This window comes from Amaranthus tricolor, chromosome 8 (assembly GCF_026212465.1).
Source record: "Amaranthus tricolor cultivar Red isolate AtriRed21 chromosome 8, ASM2621246v1, whole genome shotgun sequence".
Classification (NCBI taxonomy): Eukaryota; Viridiplantae; Streptophyta; class Magnoliopsida; order Caryophyllales; family Amaranthaceae; genus Amaranthus; species Amaranthus tricolor.
Window position 1 is genome coordinate 29,602,488 of NC_080054.1, and position 15,202 is coordinate 29,617,689.

At 32.3% G+C, this 15,202-nt stretch overlaps 2 protein-coding genes and 1 long non-coding RNA gene across 4 annotated transcripts; 1 reads left to right on the top strand and 2 right to left on the bottom strand.

The window, feature by feature from the left end:
• Nucleotides 1-223: 223 nt before the first annotated feature.
• On the bottom strand, nt 224-4,037 carry LOC130821323 (uncharacterized). The gene has a single exon (XM_057687028.1). The coding sequence runs from the start codon at nt 3,625-3,627 to the stop codon at nt 703-705; it is 2,925 nt and encodes a 974-aa protein (XP_057543011.1). The 5' UTR covers nt 3,628-4,037; the 3' UTR covers nt 224-702.
• A 625-nt stretch (nt 4,038-4,662) lies between these two features.
• On the bottom strand, nt 4,663-9,752 carry LOC130821228 (uncharacterized). Its single transcript, XM_057686906.1, has 4 exons — nt 9,270-9,752; nt 7,651-7,926; nt 7,083-7,220; nt 4,663-6,992 (listed from the first exon to the last, which is right to left on the bottom strand). The coding sequence occupies exons 1-4, from the start codon at nt 9,606-9,608 to the stop codon at nt 5,418-5,420; spliced, it is 2,328 nt and encodes a 775-aa protein (XP_057542889.1). The 5' UTR covers nt 9,609-9,752; the 3' UTR covers nt 4,663-5,417.
• Nucleotides 9,753-12,678: 2,926 nt separating this feature from the next.
• Nucleotides 12,679-14,953, top strand: LOC130821810 (uncharacterized). Of its 2 annotated transcripts, none has more exons than XR_009045374.1 (3): nt 12,679-12,983; nt 13,076-13,170; nt 14,439-14,953. It is a non-coding gene; the product is annotated as an uncharacterized LOC130821810 (long non-coding RNA). The 2 variants fall into 2 exon arrangements; XR_009045373.1 differs by having other exon boundaries at nt 12,748-12,977; nt 14,406-14,953.
• The last annotated feature ends 249 nt before the right edge of the window (nt 14,954-15,202 follow it).

Below are 15,202 nucleotides of genomic sequence, written 5' to 3' on the forward strand. Positions count from 1 at the left end.
ACGTTTAAAACATTATTAGATATAATTGCAACACTTGAGATTGTCAGTGAAATTCATGATTAGATACAATCAATCACACTAAACGCTGTATAAAATGCAATAGAATAAATGATTATGTATTTAAGAAGATAATAAATCAAAAATTTTATAAATAAAGAGTTTATAAAGTTCTATATATATTCTAGCAGAGAGAAAAACAAGAAAAATTTCTTAATGTATGGCATAATCTAACTATTTATAGGGTTATAACTTATAAGTAGGCTTTCATCCCTATGTTTCATACTTAATAACCGATAAAGTATGAGTTATAATCTAAAGAAACATATCTTACAGAATAGTAGTCTACTTCATAAAACAAAGTTTTCCTACACAAAAGTGAATTATTTACAAGTGAATATTAAGCTTTAATACTTGTTTGACCCACTATATTCATAGTACAAAGGATATGTCCTAACTCCTAACATGCTCTGAATTCCAATACTAAGTAAAACACAGGTGCAAATGAAATGGACTGAAAGATTAACAATTGGGTGTATCAACAAAACAAATTAAAAACTAAGATCTAAGAATAAAATTGGTTCAAAAACAGTTGTGTGGAACTATAATCTAGAAATAAGATTGAAAATAGGACCTAGCTAGAATTACATTATGAACAAAACTAAAATCTAATGTAGGATAAATATTTTTGTTTTAACCCATTACTCAAATTCTACTCCTTAATCTAACCAACTTAGCCAAAGTCTCTTGAGCAATCAAAGTTTGTGCGTGATTATGCCCTAACAGAACAGTCCTAATACTTATACAAGTTCTACAAAGTTCCTCAGCACAATCAAAATACCCACCTCTAAGCAACAATTTAGCTCTAGTTTCAAGCAATGTAGCTTTAAGTAAAGTCACTTCTTCCCATACATACTCATCCACTTTCTTATTAGACTTGATCTTCAAGTTCTTTTTCCAACAAAATGATCCATTATGCCAATCCTTAACTTGGGTAACAAATGATTTCTCTAAATCTTCAAGTAAATTTGTCGAAACTTTGAGTAGTTCTAAGGAAGAATTACACCTCGAAAATGTTGTGAATGATGAAAGGGCTAATGGGATTGCAGTTTTCTTGATGAATTGAACGGTTTCGATTGGTTTTAGCTTGAGTAAAGGAGGTTCCGATTTGAACCCAAAAACAACAAATGCATTAGCCCAAAAATGATCAATGTCTAGCAATGGTTGTCCTAGTTTCATTGTGGCAAATATTGTTGCTTGGATGGTTCGTTCTGCTTCGGTTGTTCTTGTTCTCGCGAATATTCTGGTAATCGGATGGAACTGTATCCATAATCCCGACTGATACATGACTTTTCTAGCTAATCCGAGTCTTACTAGAAGAAGGGCATATTCTTCTTCGGTTTTCTTCCATGTTCTAGCCATAAACGAACAACCATAGAGAAACGATCCTAAGTGTAGACATTCAGTCCATTTCTGCAGCTTATTGTGTGCAACAGGTATATGCTGTGCTGCTGTGATTAGTAAATTTGCTGATATTGGTGATGGGGAAAACCATGCACCAACAAGAACCATTCTCGAGGCTAAACAGTTCTTCTTAAGAGCGGTTTTATCCAAGATCGAAAGGCAAAATCCCAACATTTTCATCAAGAAAGGCTTTTCACAATAAGCAGAATTAGGCATATCTTGTAATGTAATCTCTTGAACAAGCTCAAAAAGAACAGACGGAGTAATAGAAAGCTCGGTTAATAGTGAATCGACAAGTGACATACCCAATGTTGATCTTCCTAACTTTTCCTCGAACTTCTTTAGACATTCGTATTCCTCGTCAGGATACTCTTTCGTTGTTCGTTTTCCTCGTAAAAGCATCATTGCATCAGATAAAGGCATTGTATCAAGGTAAATTACATCAAAATTCATTACCTTAGACAAATTCGTTGTGATAATAACATGAGTTCCTCCGGTGCTTCTAGGGATGAAATCGTGCAAATCCTTGCCTTCCCACCATTCATTCTCGGTCTCCAGATAGTCTATGATGATCAAATATGGAATGTCTCGAAACAACTCTCGTTTTATCCTCTTAAACGCTTCGTATTCTTGTTCCTCGAAGTTTCGAATTCTGCCTCTGTCCTTCTCGGGATCAGCACTTACATCCATCCCAAGATTCATCGAGAGATTCAGTATGTTTTGCCTTAGATACCTAGCTTCACCACCAACCCAAAGCACCCTTTTGTATCTATGGGAATATTTGTAGGCAAATTCTAAAGCAAGTTCCGTTTTGCCAACACCCAGAAGTCCACTTATACAGATTACACTACTCGTTGGCCTATTTTCCTTTCCACTTCGAGATTTCTTGTACTTATGCCTCTTTTCCCTATCAGTTTCCTTCTCGTCTGAAAATTCTTCACATTTTCTCCCAGAAATCGAAAGAGAAAACAACTCTCTATTGCCAAAAAACGCATCTTCCATCTTCCTCATTTCTTCATGTCTCCCTACAAACTTCGGATTCCTAGGGAACGGTAACTCCATCACTAACCCTTCTTTTCGCAAATCCTTAGTAGCGACACTCTGTCGTCCTAGCTTCGAACGCAATAAGCCGGTAGCTTTAAAGATACAACTCCTCCAATCACCATCCTTAGCTTCAAGTTTCAACTCATGATGGTATTTTAGTATCCCTTCAATCGCCTCACTATACTCTTTGTCGTCAGACTTGTCACCAATACGAGCAACAACAACCTCCATAGATTTCGAGTCAAAAAACATGGGGATCAAGTTTTTCTTATGTGCAAAGAATCTAACCTCCTCCATACTAAAAGGGTTATTCAAACTAGTAGTTGTGATCACAACAATCCCAAAACTGACCGAGCAAATAACCCTATCAGCAATCTCATGACTCTGAGTGTCTGCATACCTTGCTCTATCAGCAAGAAAACACGCAATGCCTTGGAGCTCGAGCTCCGACTTAAGCCACTTACAGTATCGGGCAAGATTCGTATCATGCCCGTGATACCCTATAAACACATCACAGCTTCTTAACTTAGCATTAAGTGCAGATGGTCTAGCCAAGGAAAGTCTAGGAACTTGGGATGAAAATGAGATTCTAGGTAAAATATTTGTTCCTGTGGAAGTATTAGTGATGGGTTCTGATAGATTAGGACCCACAAGTTTTAGATTTCCATCATCTGAGAAATCAAAATCAGAAGTTTCTAGAACTACAGGAGTGTAAGAACTGCAAGGAATGTCCTCAGATTGAGAATAAGAGCTTACTGGGAGGCTTACATGAAGAGGAAGATCAGTCTGCAGTGGTTCCTGATCATTATGAAGAGAATTTGGATTCAATGTTCTTGGAGAAATATAAGGAGATTGATTAGCTGAGACAAATTTAGAAGATGGAGGAGATATTAGACATGGTGAATTATATTCAGAAGATTGTTGAGTTTTGCAATCATTCACCATTGTTTTGATGCTAAGAGAATGCACATTCATACTTCTGTTCATCATTAGCTTGTTATCAGCCGACTTAAACAACTGACTTATCGGCCAGTGAATCAGCCAACAGCTTTTGCCAACGGTTATTTGTGGTATTAATGATTGTTTTGTGCCAAATGAACAAGATTGAAAAGGTTTGAACATATCATAGATGGGTATTATGAGATTTGGATACACACCCAGATTAGCCGACTTAAACAACTGACTTATCGTCCAGTAAATCAGCCAACAGCTTCAGCCAACTGTTATTTGCGGTGTTAATGATTGTTTTGTGCCAAATGAACTAACAATTTTGAAAAGCTTTGAACATTATCACAAATGGGTATTATGAGATTTTGATACACACCCAGATCAGGGTGAAGAGAAGAGACAAGAAAAGATGGGACCCACAAGGACAATTAGTTTATGAGAAAGATTCTAATGACATGGGTGCTAATAACATTGTGAATTGTGAAGATATAATAGAGTTAATAATGGATATAAATGCTTGAAAAGAAGTGGTCAAAGTGATTGATATATTCAATGTAGAATAGTGCAGTGGGCTGTGATACTTGTGCATAATTTTTTATTATAGTAAGTTGGTTGTATTGCTATGACAATTGCAAAAAGTTTGGCATTATTGCAAGATTCCATTTATCCCTGGTTTTTCTCCAAGTTAAAAACACCTTTTTTCTGTTTCAAAAAATTGTTTGTCTCAAAAAGTTTTATACATTTGTCATTTTTTTAACAAAAGCTACTTTAGAGTTCATAACAAAAGTTGGGTGAAGGATATTACAAATTGAAAACAAATGATGTTTTTTTTTTATATATATTTTTGACTTTTGCCTTTTGGTTTATCAAAAAGTTAAAATAATAACAATCAACCATCTAACATCTAGCTAATAAATAGCTTTTTCATTGGTTTTGAGTTATCAATCTATTTTTTTTCTCTAATTAGCAACTAATAAACACCTAATTTATTTTTTTGCCAAATATCTCCATATTAATTGATTTAACGGCTAACAAATAGCCACTATTAATTAGTTAAAAAACCAACAGTTAACAGTCAAATAGCCAAACACTCTTGAGATAAAAATAAGAGATGAATAATAAGTCAATTTCAAAATATAGAATTTTTAACAAATTCATTGAAACAAACATTTGTGACAGTTGTAATATGTACCGTAACATTTGGGATAAAGGGAGTAATAAAATTTGTGTATAATGAAATTAGAAATAAGCACCAACAAGATTGTAATTGTTGCAAAAAAATTTTGTATTTTTGTCCATCCAAGTTTGTGCCAATCAATGTTTGTCCTTATTTTCTTGTTTGAAAATTCCCTTGCCTTCATAACAATCCTTTTCTTTCAGTTGTGCCCACAATTTCTCCAACTCTCTTAAGAAAGTAACACACCATAACTGTGGAAAACTTGGATGGGCACACCATATAGAGTTCAATTAGAAACCCGTAAATTTAGGATCTCGAGCAAGGTCAAGTGAGTCGGTGAAAAACTTAGGACCATATGGATCATAGACATTGACACACTTCGTTCGGGCCAATTTTTTCCATCTTAACATAATTGAGTTAAAAATTTTGTACATGTGCATGTTCCGAACAAAAGTATTAGACTCCTTTGTTCCTTGCGATGAACAATCATGCTATACATGGATGAAAGATAACTAGGACTAGAGGGGGCGTCCCCCCTTGAGCTTTTTATTATAATTATAATTATAATATAATATATGCATAATGACTCTCTTAAACATCATATCACACCTTTTTACAAGGTGAATTCTACTTCTAATAGTAATTAACAACTAAAGATCAATGTAAACCTTTCCTAAGGTTACAAGATGATCTTTCCTTTACAAAAGGTAACTGATAAAAACTTACCAATACATACGAATGAGGCCATTTTTAGAAACTTCCCTACATGAACTTCGCGAAATCGCCTCTAGTTTCCCAGTTCCCGATTGAATATAGCTTTGAGTGTCGTCTTTCCGAAAATGGCTTCTCTAGTCACGAGTTTTATCCCTCTCACCCATAACCTAGCAACCTCTACTCCACCATCACAGGCGAAGTGCACCTCTTTATTCTTGTTAGTCACGATGTGGAACAGCCCCGTTTGCTTGTCGTTGCATGTCTTTGGACGGTTTCCAAGGAATGTGAGGCTGGGACCCACTTCAGCACTCCGACAAACCACATTCCTCTTCCCAGATTTGCCCCAGTGTAACACCCCAGTAGACCGAAACATCTTTAATTTTTTCCAGTGCGGATCTCCTTTGCCTTCCCTTGTGTGTTTCTTCACCCGTATGCCACATAAAACTAGAACTCGTGCAAGCTCATCGAGTATCACTTGCTCAGCTTCATTTCCAACGCCATTCTTCCTTGCTAGTGAAAGGGCAGTTTCACGTCTTTCATTCTCGATCTCACATTTAGCACCTCGAGAAATCAGAAACTGGCACATGCTTCCATAGCCTTCCTTGGCTGCCAACATCAGTGGAGTGTACCCATCACCATCAACCGCATTGACATCATATCCCATGCTTGTTAACCTTCGAACGGAAGCCAAGTCCCCTTGTCTTGCTGCGTAATGCAAAGCATACAAGCTAACATGCCCTTGACTTCCATTTTTTAGAACATAATCCAGCATTATTTTCTCAAACACCTCTCGATTATTGCTTTCTTCCGACAAAGTAAAAGCAGTTTCTCCACACTTGTTGCTTATAGAAACATCGGCTCCAGAGTAGACAAGCAAGCGAAAAGCCTCTAATTGACCACTTGCTGCAGCCACCATAGCTGCTGTAAACCCCTTTTCGTCCTGCTCATTAAGAGCAACCCCTGGTTGTTTCACAAGGATTTTCAATGCTTCAATATCATTGGACCGAACCACAAAAAGGACTGAAGAAAACACTTTTGAGTTGCTCGATTTGACAACTTTTCCGGACTTAATCACATCAAGGACTACCTGCTGGAAACCTAATGTCCACATTGTAGCCCCTGCTATTGAGCTTACAGACTCGCCAGCCACATTGACCAGACCAAAATCAGCACCTGCTGAGGCTAGGGCCTTAAGGCACTCTTTGTGTTTGTAACGAGTGCATATCATTATTGCTGTCTCTCCTTCATTGGTTTTGGAGTTGATGTTGCAACAACCTGTTATCAATCGCCAAAGAATTTCCACTCCCCCAAGACGTGCACACAAATGAATGGGACGTATTTCATTTTTATGACTTATTTTTAGAGGAAATTCTATATCTGCTCCACAACTCAACAGCACATCAAGTGCTTGTGCATTGTTACAAATGATGGCGTGGTAGATAAGGGTCCTTCCGAGGTGAGGTGTGTTAGGGGAGAGATGCTGAAGGAGCAAACGTAAGATGCTACCACTTTCTTCAAAGTACTCAACAGCACACCAAGCAATGTTATAAGGTTCAGCAAGTCCAGCACCTACTCGGCACTCTTCTCCTATGGCAGAATCCCATGACCATGCACCTATCCTGACTTTTATGTCCGTCTGGATACCCTCCTGTGACAGAGAAATGTTGACACTGCGTATTATTGGAGCAAACTAAATACATTAACTAATTAAACGTGTAGAATTCCAGAGAATGCTCACCCTTAGCAGCAATTCAACAACGGAAGTTTGTCTACTAACTATGGCTCCAACAATCGCATTGCAGTCAACATTCATGTGTAGATATGGCTTGGATGACAGGAGAAGCATGCGATCCATAGCATTAGCATCCACCCCACACTACATTAATCAAAAATCAAAATTCATTGGCAAAACATGTATCGAGTAGAAACAATATAATCAGTCCAGTCTGCCTCTCAGCTCAGTGGCATGAAGTATTGACCAAGTGCAAAAATATGAAGATATCATACAAAGCATGAGAGACTATAAGATTATGTTTGGTGAAACTTCAAGTGTCCATGTGACCTAGAGTTCATAGAAACCACCCCACACTACATTCATTCGGGAAAAAAATCTCCATAAGCAAAAACATGGATTTTTAAAACATTTCACATGTCAATGTTTTAAGATTTTTTACTGTTTTTACTAGCAGAATAGCTACTTTTTAAGGCACAATATAGTAATTGAGAATTCCAAAGAGCTAATGAGCCTTAGACAGGCCAAAAGCTAAATAGTTACAAATACTTTTATCCCAAGGGAAAGCACTTACCATAAGCAACACCTTAATTACGTCAAGAAAGCCTCTGCAGCAAGCAGTAACAAGGGCATGAACAGCAACTTGTGTGCTGATAATGTTGGTTCCCATAAGTAGCTCGGCGTGCTTAGGCCGGCCAACATAGCTTGCCTCCAACAATGCCTCCTCACAAGCTGGCTGTGACACTTCAGCTTTTATTAAAACTTCAAGAATCTCAAAATGGTCACTTCGTACTGCTGCAGTCGTTGCATACCCCCGAAACAGCTTCTTGTTTACATCAGCCCCCAAACTCTACCATATAACCACAACATAGGAATCATTTAGATGACTTTATGGTTAGATTTCCTTCTACTATTCAGTACAAGATTTCAACCAATCACCTCAACAAAATTTTACTGCCCAACTAAATTACTTATGTCAACTAATCACCTCTAGCAATTTTACTGTTCAACTCAATTATGTATTGTGTCAACTAACAACCTCTCAGAAGTTTACCATTCAACTAAATTACAAAATTCTAACAACTTTGGACCACATTTACAAAGTCAAAGTAGTATTTCCTCGATCTCAAATTAGTTAAGGTGTTAGGTTTTAGACACCAGCCAACACATGAATAATAATATACATTTAAGACCAATTTCACGACATATGTTAAACAACCATTTGTTTATAATAATAGGAAAAATGGAATTGAATTAGGCTATAAATAATGTCAAAAATGGAAACGGTTCAACTAATTTGCTACATAGGGATCATAAAGATTGCAAGTTTGTAAATAGTTGTTACTCAATGAGCTAAGAAGAAACTGAATTACAGGTTACAAACAATTGAAAAAAGTTATTACTCCCACTATACAATTGTTTGCAGTCATTAAAATCAAAAGATAAAGGACTTCCTTCTTAATTTGTAACAGAACACTGCAAAACATGTTTTTTTTTGGGGAAAAAGCCATTAATCATCCTCTACCAAACTTTAAAATTCATTCTATTATCAGTAATATGGTGATCAAAACTTAAAAACTTATTATTCCTATAATCAGTAAAAGAGTTAATGAAACATAAAAGTTCTGAAGAACATCAATTTCTAGTAAAAATGAAGCTCCAATTAAATTTCCAAAACCCAAAATAAAAGAAAAATCTACTGCATAAATTTTAGAAGAAGAAAAAAGAAATAATTAACCATTTCAACTTAAAAAATGAAGTTCAAATAACAAATTACTGAATCATGGAAATTAATTTAACGGAAAAACTAGAGAAAATAAACTACTAATAAAATAATTGGTTTCGGACATATAGAAGGTGTACGACTAAGCATGATCTAAATAAAAGGGCATTAATATACAATAATTTACATAACTTCAATTTTATTTGATTTTTATTTATAGAGCCTAAGATTTTGGAAAAATATAAAATAATAATTCTAATCTAAAAATTATTTGAGTATATTTCTCAGTAGCTTACTGGTAGTAGAAAATCAGTTTTTTATGCGTAAATTAAGACCAAAAAAAAAATCAAACTTTTCATTTTTCGCTTTCAATCTTAATCTTTAATCAAAATCCAAATAATACAGACATTAATCCACTGAAAAAGAACACAAAAAATAAGAATGTTCACAATAATAAATCAGTTCAATACCAGTAATTTCCTGACAAGATTCAGATTCCCGAAATGAGAAGCCAGGAACAACGCCGTAACCTCAGTACGAAACTCTTCAAACTCAGACACGACTCGATGAGTCGACTCACCATCAGGAACGAGTTCAGTTTTCAGACACCTCAAATTAACTGTACCAACAAAATCAACGTCAACAAACGGATCAGAGAGGAGATCACCGAAAAGTTTCGAATCTCCGGTTGAAACCGCGTCAATAAGTTTCTGTGAAGCGACTTCTACTTCCTCCGAAGTCACCGGGAAAACCTGTTTCCCGGCGTGAAATTTACCTGAAGAATTGTTGTAAGCTCGAAGTCCGTTCATGGAGGAGGTAATTTTTGCGGATTATGGAGTCCAAAATTACGAGTTTACCCTCTCTATTTCTCTGTGTGTAAGTGTCTGAGAGTGAGTGGATTGTTGTAGGAATGTGGAGATTTGGAGACCATTTTTTTAGCCGTTACAAAGTCGTTGATAGTATTAGTAAACTATTATTGAGGTAATATTTTAAAATTATGGGCCCTAAATTAATGTTGAAGTATATCATATGGATAATGATACTCAAATTTATAAATTTTTATGTTATAAATAGTGATATAACATAGAATTTTGATTATTTTAATCGATTTTAATTATAATTTTGTAATAATTTTTAATATATTATTATTTTTTTTTGTCTTCTTGAAAAATTTATTATTTTAAGAAAGAAAAATTTAAAAAAGATTTGTAAAAGATATATAAAATATAAAATATAATCGTGTGAGGTCTTATTAGATTCATCTTAATGTAAAATTTTTTATTATACATTCTTTAGACTTAAAAAATAAAAAAACTAAAGGAGTATAAACTATCTCCAACGTTTTATAATTTATATGACAAAGCTTTTTATGACTTGTTAAAACCCATAAATGACATTGTTTGAATTGTTGTTTTCACATCATTGTATATATTTTGTAAAGTGTATATTTCTTTATACCTTGAATTTTAAATAAGTTTAATTTGTGCTTTTCGTGTAGTTTGGTTTAATAAAAAATTAGATAGAAGAATTAAAATTTACTAGTAGAATGAAAAAAGAGATTATATATGTAGATGAATGTGATAAGAAGGTGTGCTGAGATCATATAAAAAATGCAATGTATTAAACGGAATGAATCAAAGTGAAAATTATAATTCCTCTAATTTATAATAATTGTTATATTTCTGCTTTTCACGCTACTCAATGCACAATTTTAATTTTTAATATCTTTAATTTCACATGATAAAATTTTTTTTAAAATATGAAAATATACATTAAGACAAATCAAACAAAATTTCATTTGATCATGTTTTATATTATACATCAAAAAATATATGGTAAATAAAATGAATTGATAAATAGTAGTTACTAGGAGTAGTAGCTATTGTATAGGAAATAGAGGAATATATGAATTATCATGATTTTTTTAAGATTTTATGTTTGAGTGGTGAGGTTATATTATGATTTGGGATATGCTTATGAAGTTATGGTTATGTTGACAACTTGACATAATATGTTAAGATTGTGTTTTGTTTTTGCTTCTATTTTAAGATATTGTTGAGTTTTTCCTTCTAGTAATTATAGTTTTGTAATCATTTTACTTTTTAGGTTGATCTAATGAAGGAAGCAAATATCATGGTTTAGGCTCAATAGGTAAGGTTTGAATTTGATGGTGCAAATTAATGAGTATTAGATGGATTATATATTGTACTTTAAGACATATAAAAAAAAAACAAAATAACTTTGATAGCTTAACAAAAAAACTAGCAAATATAAATTAGATAAAATATAGTTCAGTTAAACAAAAAATTATTTAATTCAACCAAAATAAATTATAAGTAAACGTCTTTTTACTCTTATATTTATTTATGAACTTATAGTTACTCGTACAACTATACCAAATAATAAAACCAATGTTTTTTGAAAGGATAAAACCAACATTTAAGAAAATGTTCAAATAACTCAAAATTTTTATTAAAAAATTATTTTTTCTTATTAATTACTCCTTTGAGAATTTTAAAACTCACATATACACAATGAAAAGTTAAAGATTCCACAATATATTTAAATTTAAAATTTGTAATAAAAGCTCTCATTGTCATAAATTTCAACATCAATGTTAGATTTGACATATTAAATTTAAAGCATATCAAATTGATTTGAAATTATAAATTGAATGATAACAATAATAACATAAATGGAAAGTAAAACACTAGTCACGATAGTCCCTTCTATAGTTTTGAAAGATTATCGCTAATCTAAAGTAATCAACTTAAGATAATTCCATGAAATGTGGGCTCAAGAAATTAGGATATACATGACATTTTTGTTGTATTTTATGACCATTATTATATGTGATAATGAATTCTAATTAGACAAAATAATTAGAAAGGGCCACAAAAAATGAAATCATCATCCATGTTGTCTATCAAAATATAATTTGAATAAAATATTCCATAAATATTAAGGTGTATATCACTTTATATACCAACTAGTCTAGGATTAACTAGTGCAATGATACATGAGTTACTTTAGCATTATCTTTATGAAAAAATAAGAAAAATTGAAATTAATAATTCAATTTTTTATCTGCTGTAAATAATTTTAATTTTAAATTATTTTTTAATAATTTAATCTTTTTTTTTAGTTTACTATCAACATATTAATAAGGTATGTTGATAGCAAATTAAGGGCAAAAGTTAGATTATTATAAAATAAAAGGGTGTGTTAATAGCAAACTAAAGGCAAAGGTTGAATTATTAAAAAATAATCGAAAGGTAGGATTATCGACGACGGACGAGTGAACGGTTCGATTATTAATATCAATTCTTCCAAAAAAATAAAACAACAGATTTTCTTTTGAAAGAAAATTATTATTCAATTATAAAATACATTGATTCTAAAATTAATGTTTAATAAATATTAAGGTGTATATTAAAGGTTTTCTATGCTCGTTCATTCTCAATCCCTGGATTTCTCTTAAATGTTTTCCAACAAATTTAGTTATCATTTGTAGAACCTAGTGAAACAATTTTTATGAAAAACTTTATTCAAAAAATTAATTTACTTTGGTAAATAATTTGGTTATCATTTGTAGAACCTAGTGAAACAATTTTTATGAAAAACTTTATTCAAGAATTATATTTTTAGACAAATAAAGCACCCTCTTAAATAGGCATATGAAACAGTTATAAAAAGGTCTTTGTTAAAAATTACTATTTTAATAGTAAAACGAGTTTGTCATGTTAGAAGTAAAATTTTACTACGATTTTTAGATATCAGATTTATTATTTTTGGGGACAAAATAAATTATACGACGAAAAAATATGGGTGTTTAATACACCTCATACTTGATAAATATGTGAAGGAAGCCGTATCACTCCTAATTTAGCCGCCTAAATCTATGACTCATTTAATAATCATGAGTCATCTTAAGCAATATCTTTAAGTGAATCTGTATAAAGTTTACAAAGAATACGCATCTCCTTCTTCTACCATCTCAAGTTTCTGAAAAAACAAAAACCATAGAATCTCATCATATTAGGTTTGAAGAAATTCAATCTACACTTCTTGAATAATTTGATTCTTGAGCAAGTGGAAGCTAATTGGGATTATTTTTGAAAATTAGAGAATTCTGAGATTGAAGAAATCAAGTAAAACCTCATCTCCATCCTCTTTTGGTAATAGTACGTTTATATTCATCTTCCTCTTTTTATGTGTATGTTGATTTAAAGGTTAATAGAACCATTAATTTGACATTTATATGTATAATTGTTAGGTTCTTTTGGTAGAAGCTCTTTTTTTGGTTGGATTAATGAAGTAGATCTTTGATTTTGGGTGGATTACAAAGTGTTGAGAAGAATTTGCACAAAGGTAACCCACAAACTATTCTATTTAAATATTAATTGAATGTTTTAAAGTAGTTTAGTAATTGTGGATTCAATTTGGGTCTTTGATTCAAATTTAAGTATCAACTTAAATTTAAGATGAGTATATGAATTCAATTAGTAATTGACAATAAGCTTTCTGTTTTGCCATTTTCAGGTCAGTTTTGATTTTTTTTGGGTTTTAGTGTCTCACAAAAATTTTAGAACTCTGAGTTATGGTCGCGTAGTCACTTGAATCACCTTTATACGAGTTCATATGAGAACGTTATGACCAAAATAAAATACTAACAGGTGTCCTGAAATGGTACTAATATGAGTTTTACAACGTGGGATTAGACGCTAAGAAATAAATTGGGTATTCTTTTAATCAAATGTCTAAGTTGTTTATTGGGTATATGGGATCAATTTACGGTCATTATTCTTTCTTTATTGATTGGTATTGTTGAGTTATGGTTCTTAATTGATTATTATGGGTGTTGGTACAAGTATCAAATTTGGGAATATAAGTATCAATTGGATATTTGATTAGTTGATATTATTTGGATAGGATATAAGTTGGATATTGGGATTTAAGATTGGTGTAAAATTAGTTAAACTTCATTGATAGTAACTCAAGTTCTTATATGTTGATGGTTGATGATGAATTGATTTATATTTTAAGTAATCATTGTTGATTTCAAAAAAAATTAAGTGAATTCTTGTTTTGTTTTATAATAAAATATTCGACATTGAAAAATGTCCGTTTTTGGGAATTGACAACGGATATTTATATCCGTTTTATTGTGAAATCCTATAGCTTGATACTTCCTAACGGTCCATATATTCCCACATTTTTTAAGTGTTGTTATTTCATTGTTTTAATATGAGATTTGAATAAATACGTTTGGTATATAAAATTTTGTTTGTTTCGCAAATGAAATCATATGTTTCATTTGTCGTATTGTTTCGCTATTGACTTGTAAAGTAATAGCCGCATTTTGATTTTCGCTATTAACTTGTAAAGTTATAGCCGTATTTTGATTCACTATGAACCAAAGGTTCTTAGTCGTATTTATGTTGATACCAAACGGTCTTTTACAAGAGTTTGGATTTTGATAAATTAATCTTTTATAAAGAGTTAGCAATTGAGCAAATAAATAATTTATTTGAAGATGTCTGTTAACGACTTGTAAATAAAATATAGTAGTTTGTTGGATTACTCAATAATTCAATTTTTGACAGTCTTTGATGTGGCCTTTTCCTTGCGGGGGATAGATCCATTTTCAGGTTAGTTTTGTGGTGGAAAGGATGCCTACATGTATTATGTGTTTCGGACGAGGCGAGGACTTCTTTTGGAAATACATTTTATAAATTAGATATTTGTATAATTAAATTGTAATGAGTTTATAATGTTTTGTAAATAATCACTTAATTATGTAAAAAGTTTTAAATACTCTGATATTGGTTTACTGCGGCTATCCAGCTACAAGTTGGATTCAACCCAGACTTTTATAAGTCTTTCACTATACTTTATAGACAATATTATTATATTATTTACGTTGGTCCGGGCTGTTTCAGCATGTTTATCTATGAAAAACGAAATGAGAGGATTGATCAAAACGAAATGAGAGGATTGATCATATGAGGGACTCAACCTTTTCGGTCTAAACTTTCTTTAAATTAAACATTTATTGCATGTGGAGGGGTTCGACGTTTGTGGTCGCGAATGTAATAATACAACCATCAATACTAGTAGTATGTAACCTTAAGTATTTGAGTACAATTTAGATACAATAATAATTTTTTATTATATTTGCTTAACTATTTGACAACTTTTGAAGGGGGAGTTGAAAGAATTTTATAATAACATACGATTCTACAATCCTTCACTTATTTTTTTAAATTGCTAATATTGTCTTTAAGAATGTCAACTAGCTTAGGTCAAAACGATTTCATATAAAATGTGTTTGGTCAGCAGCAAGAGATTTTTTAAATCATCATCATCATCCAATCCAGTATATCCCGCTCTTAGAAAGCTA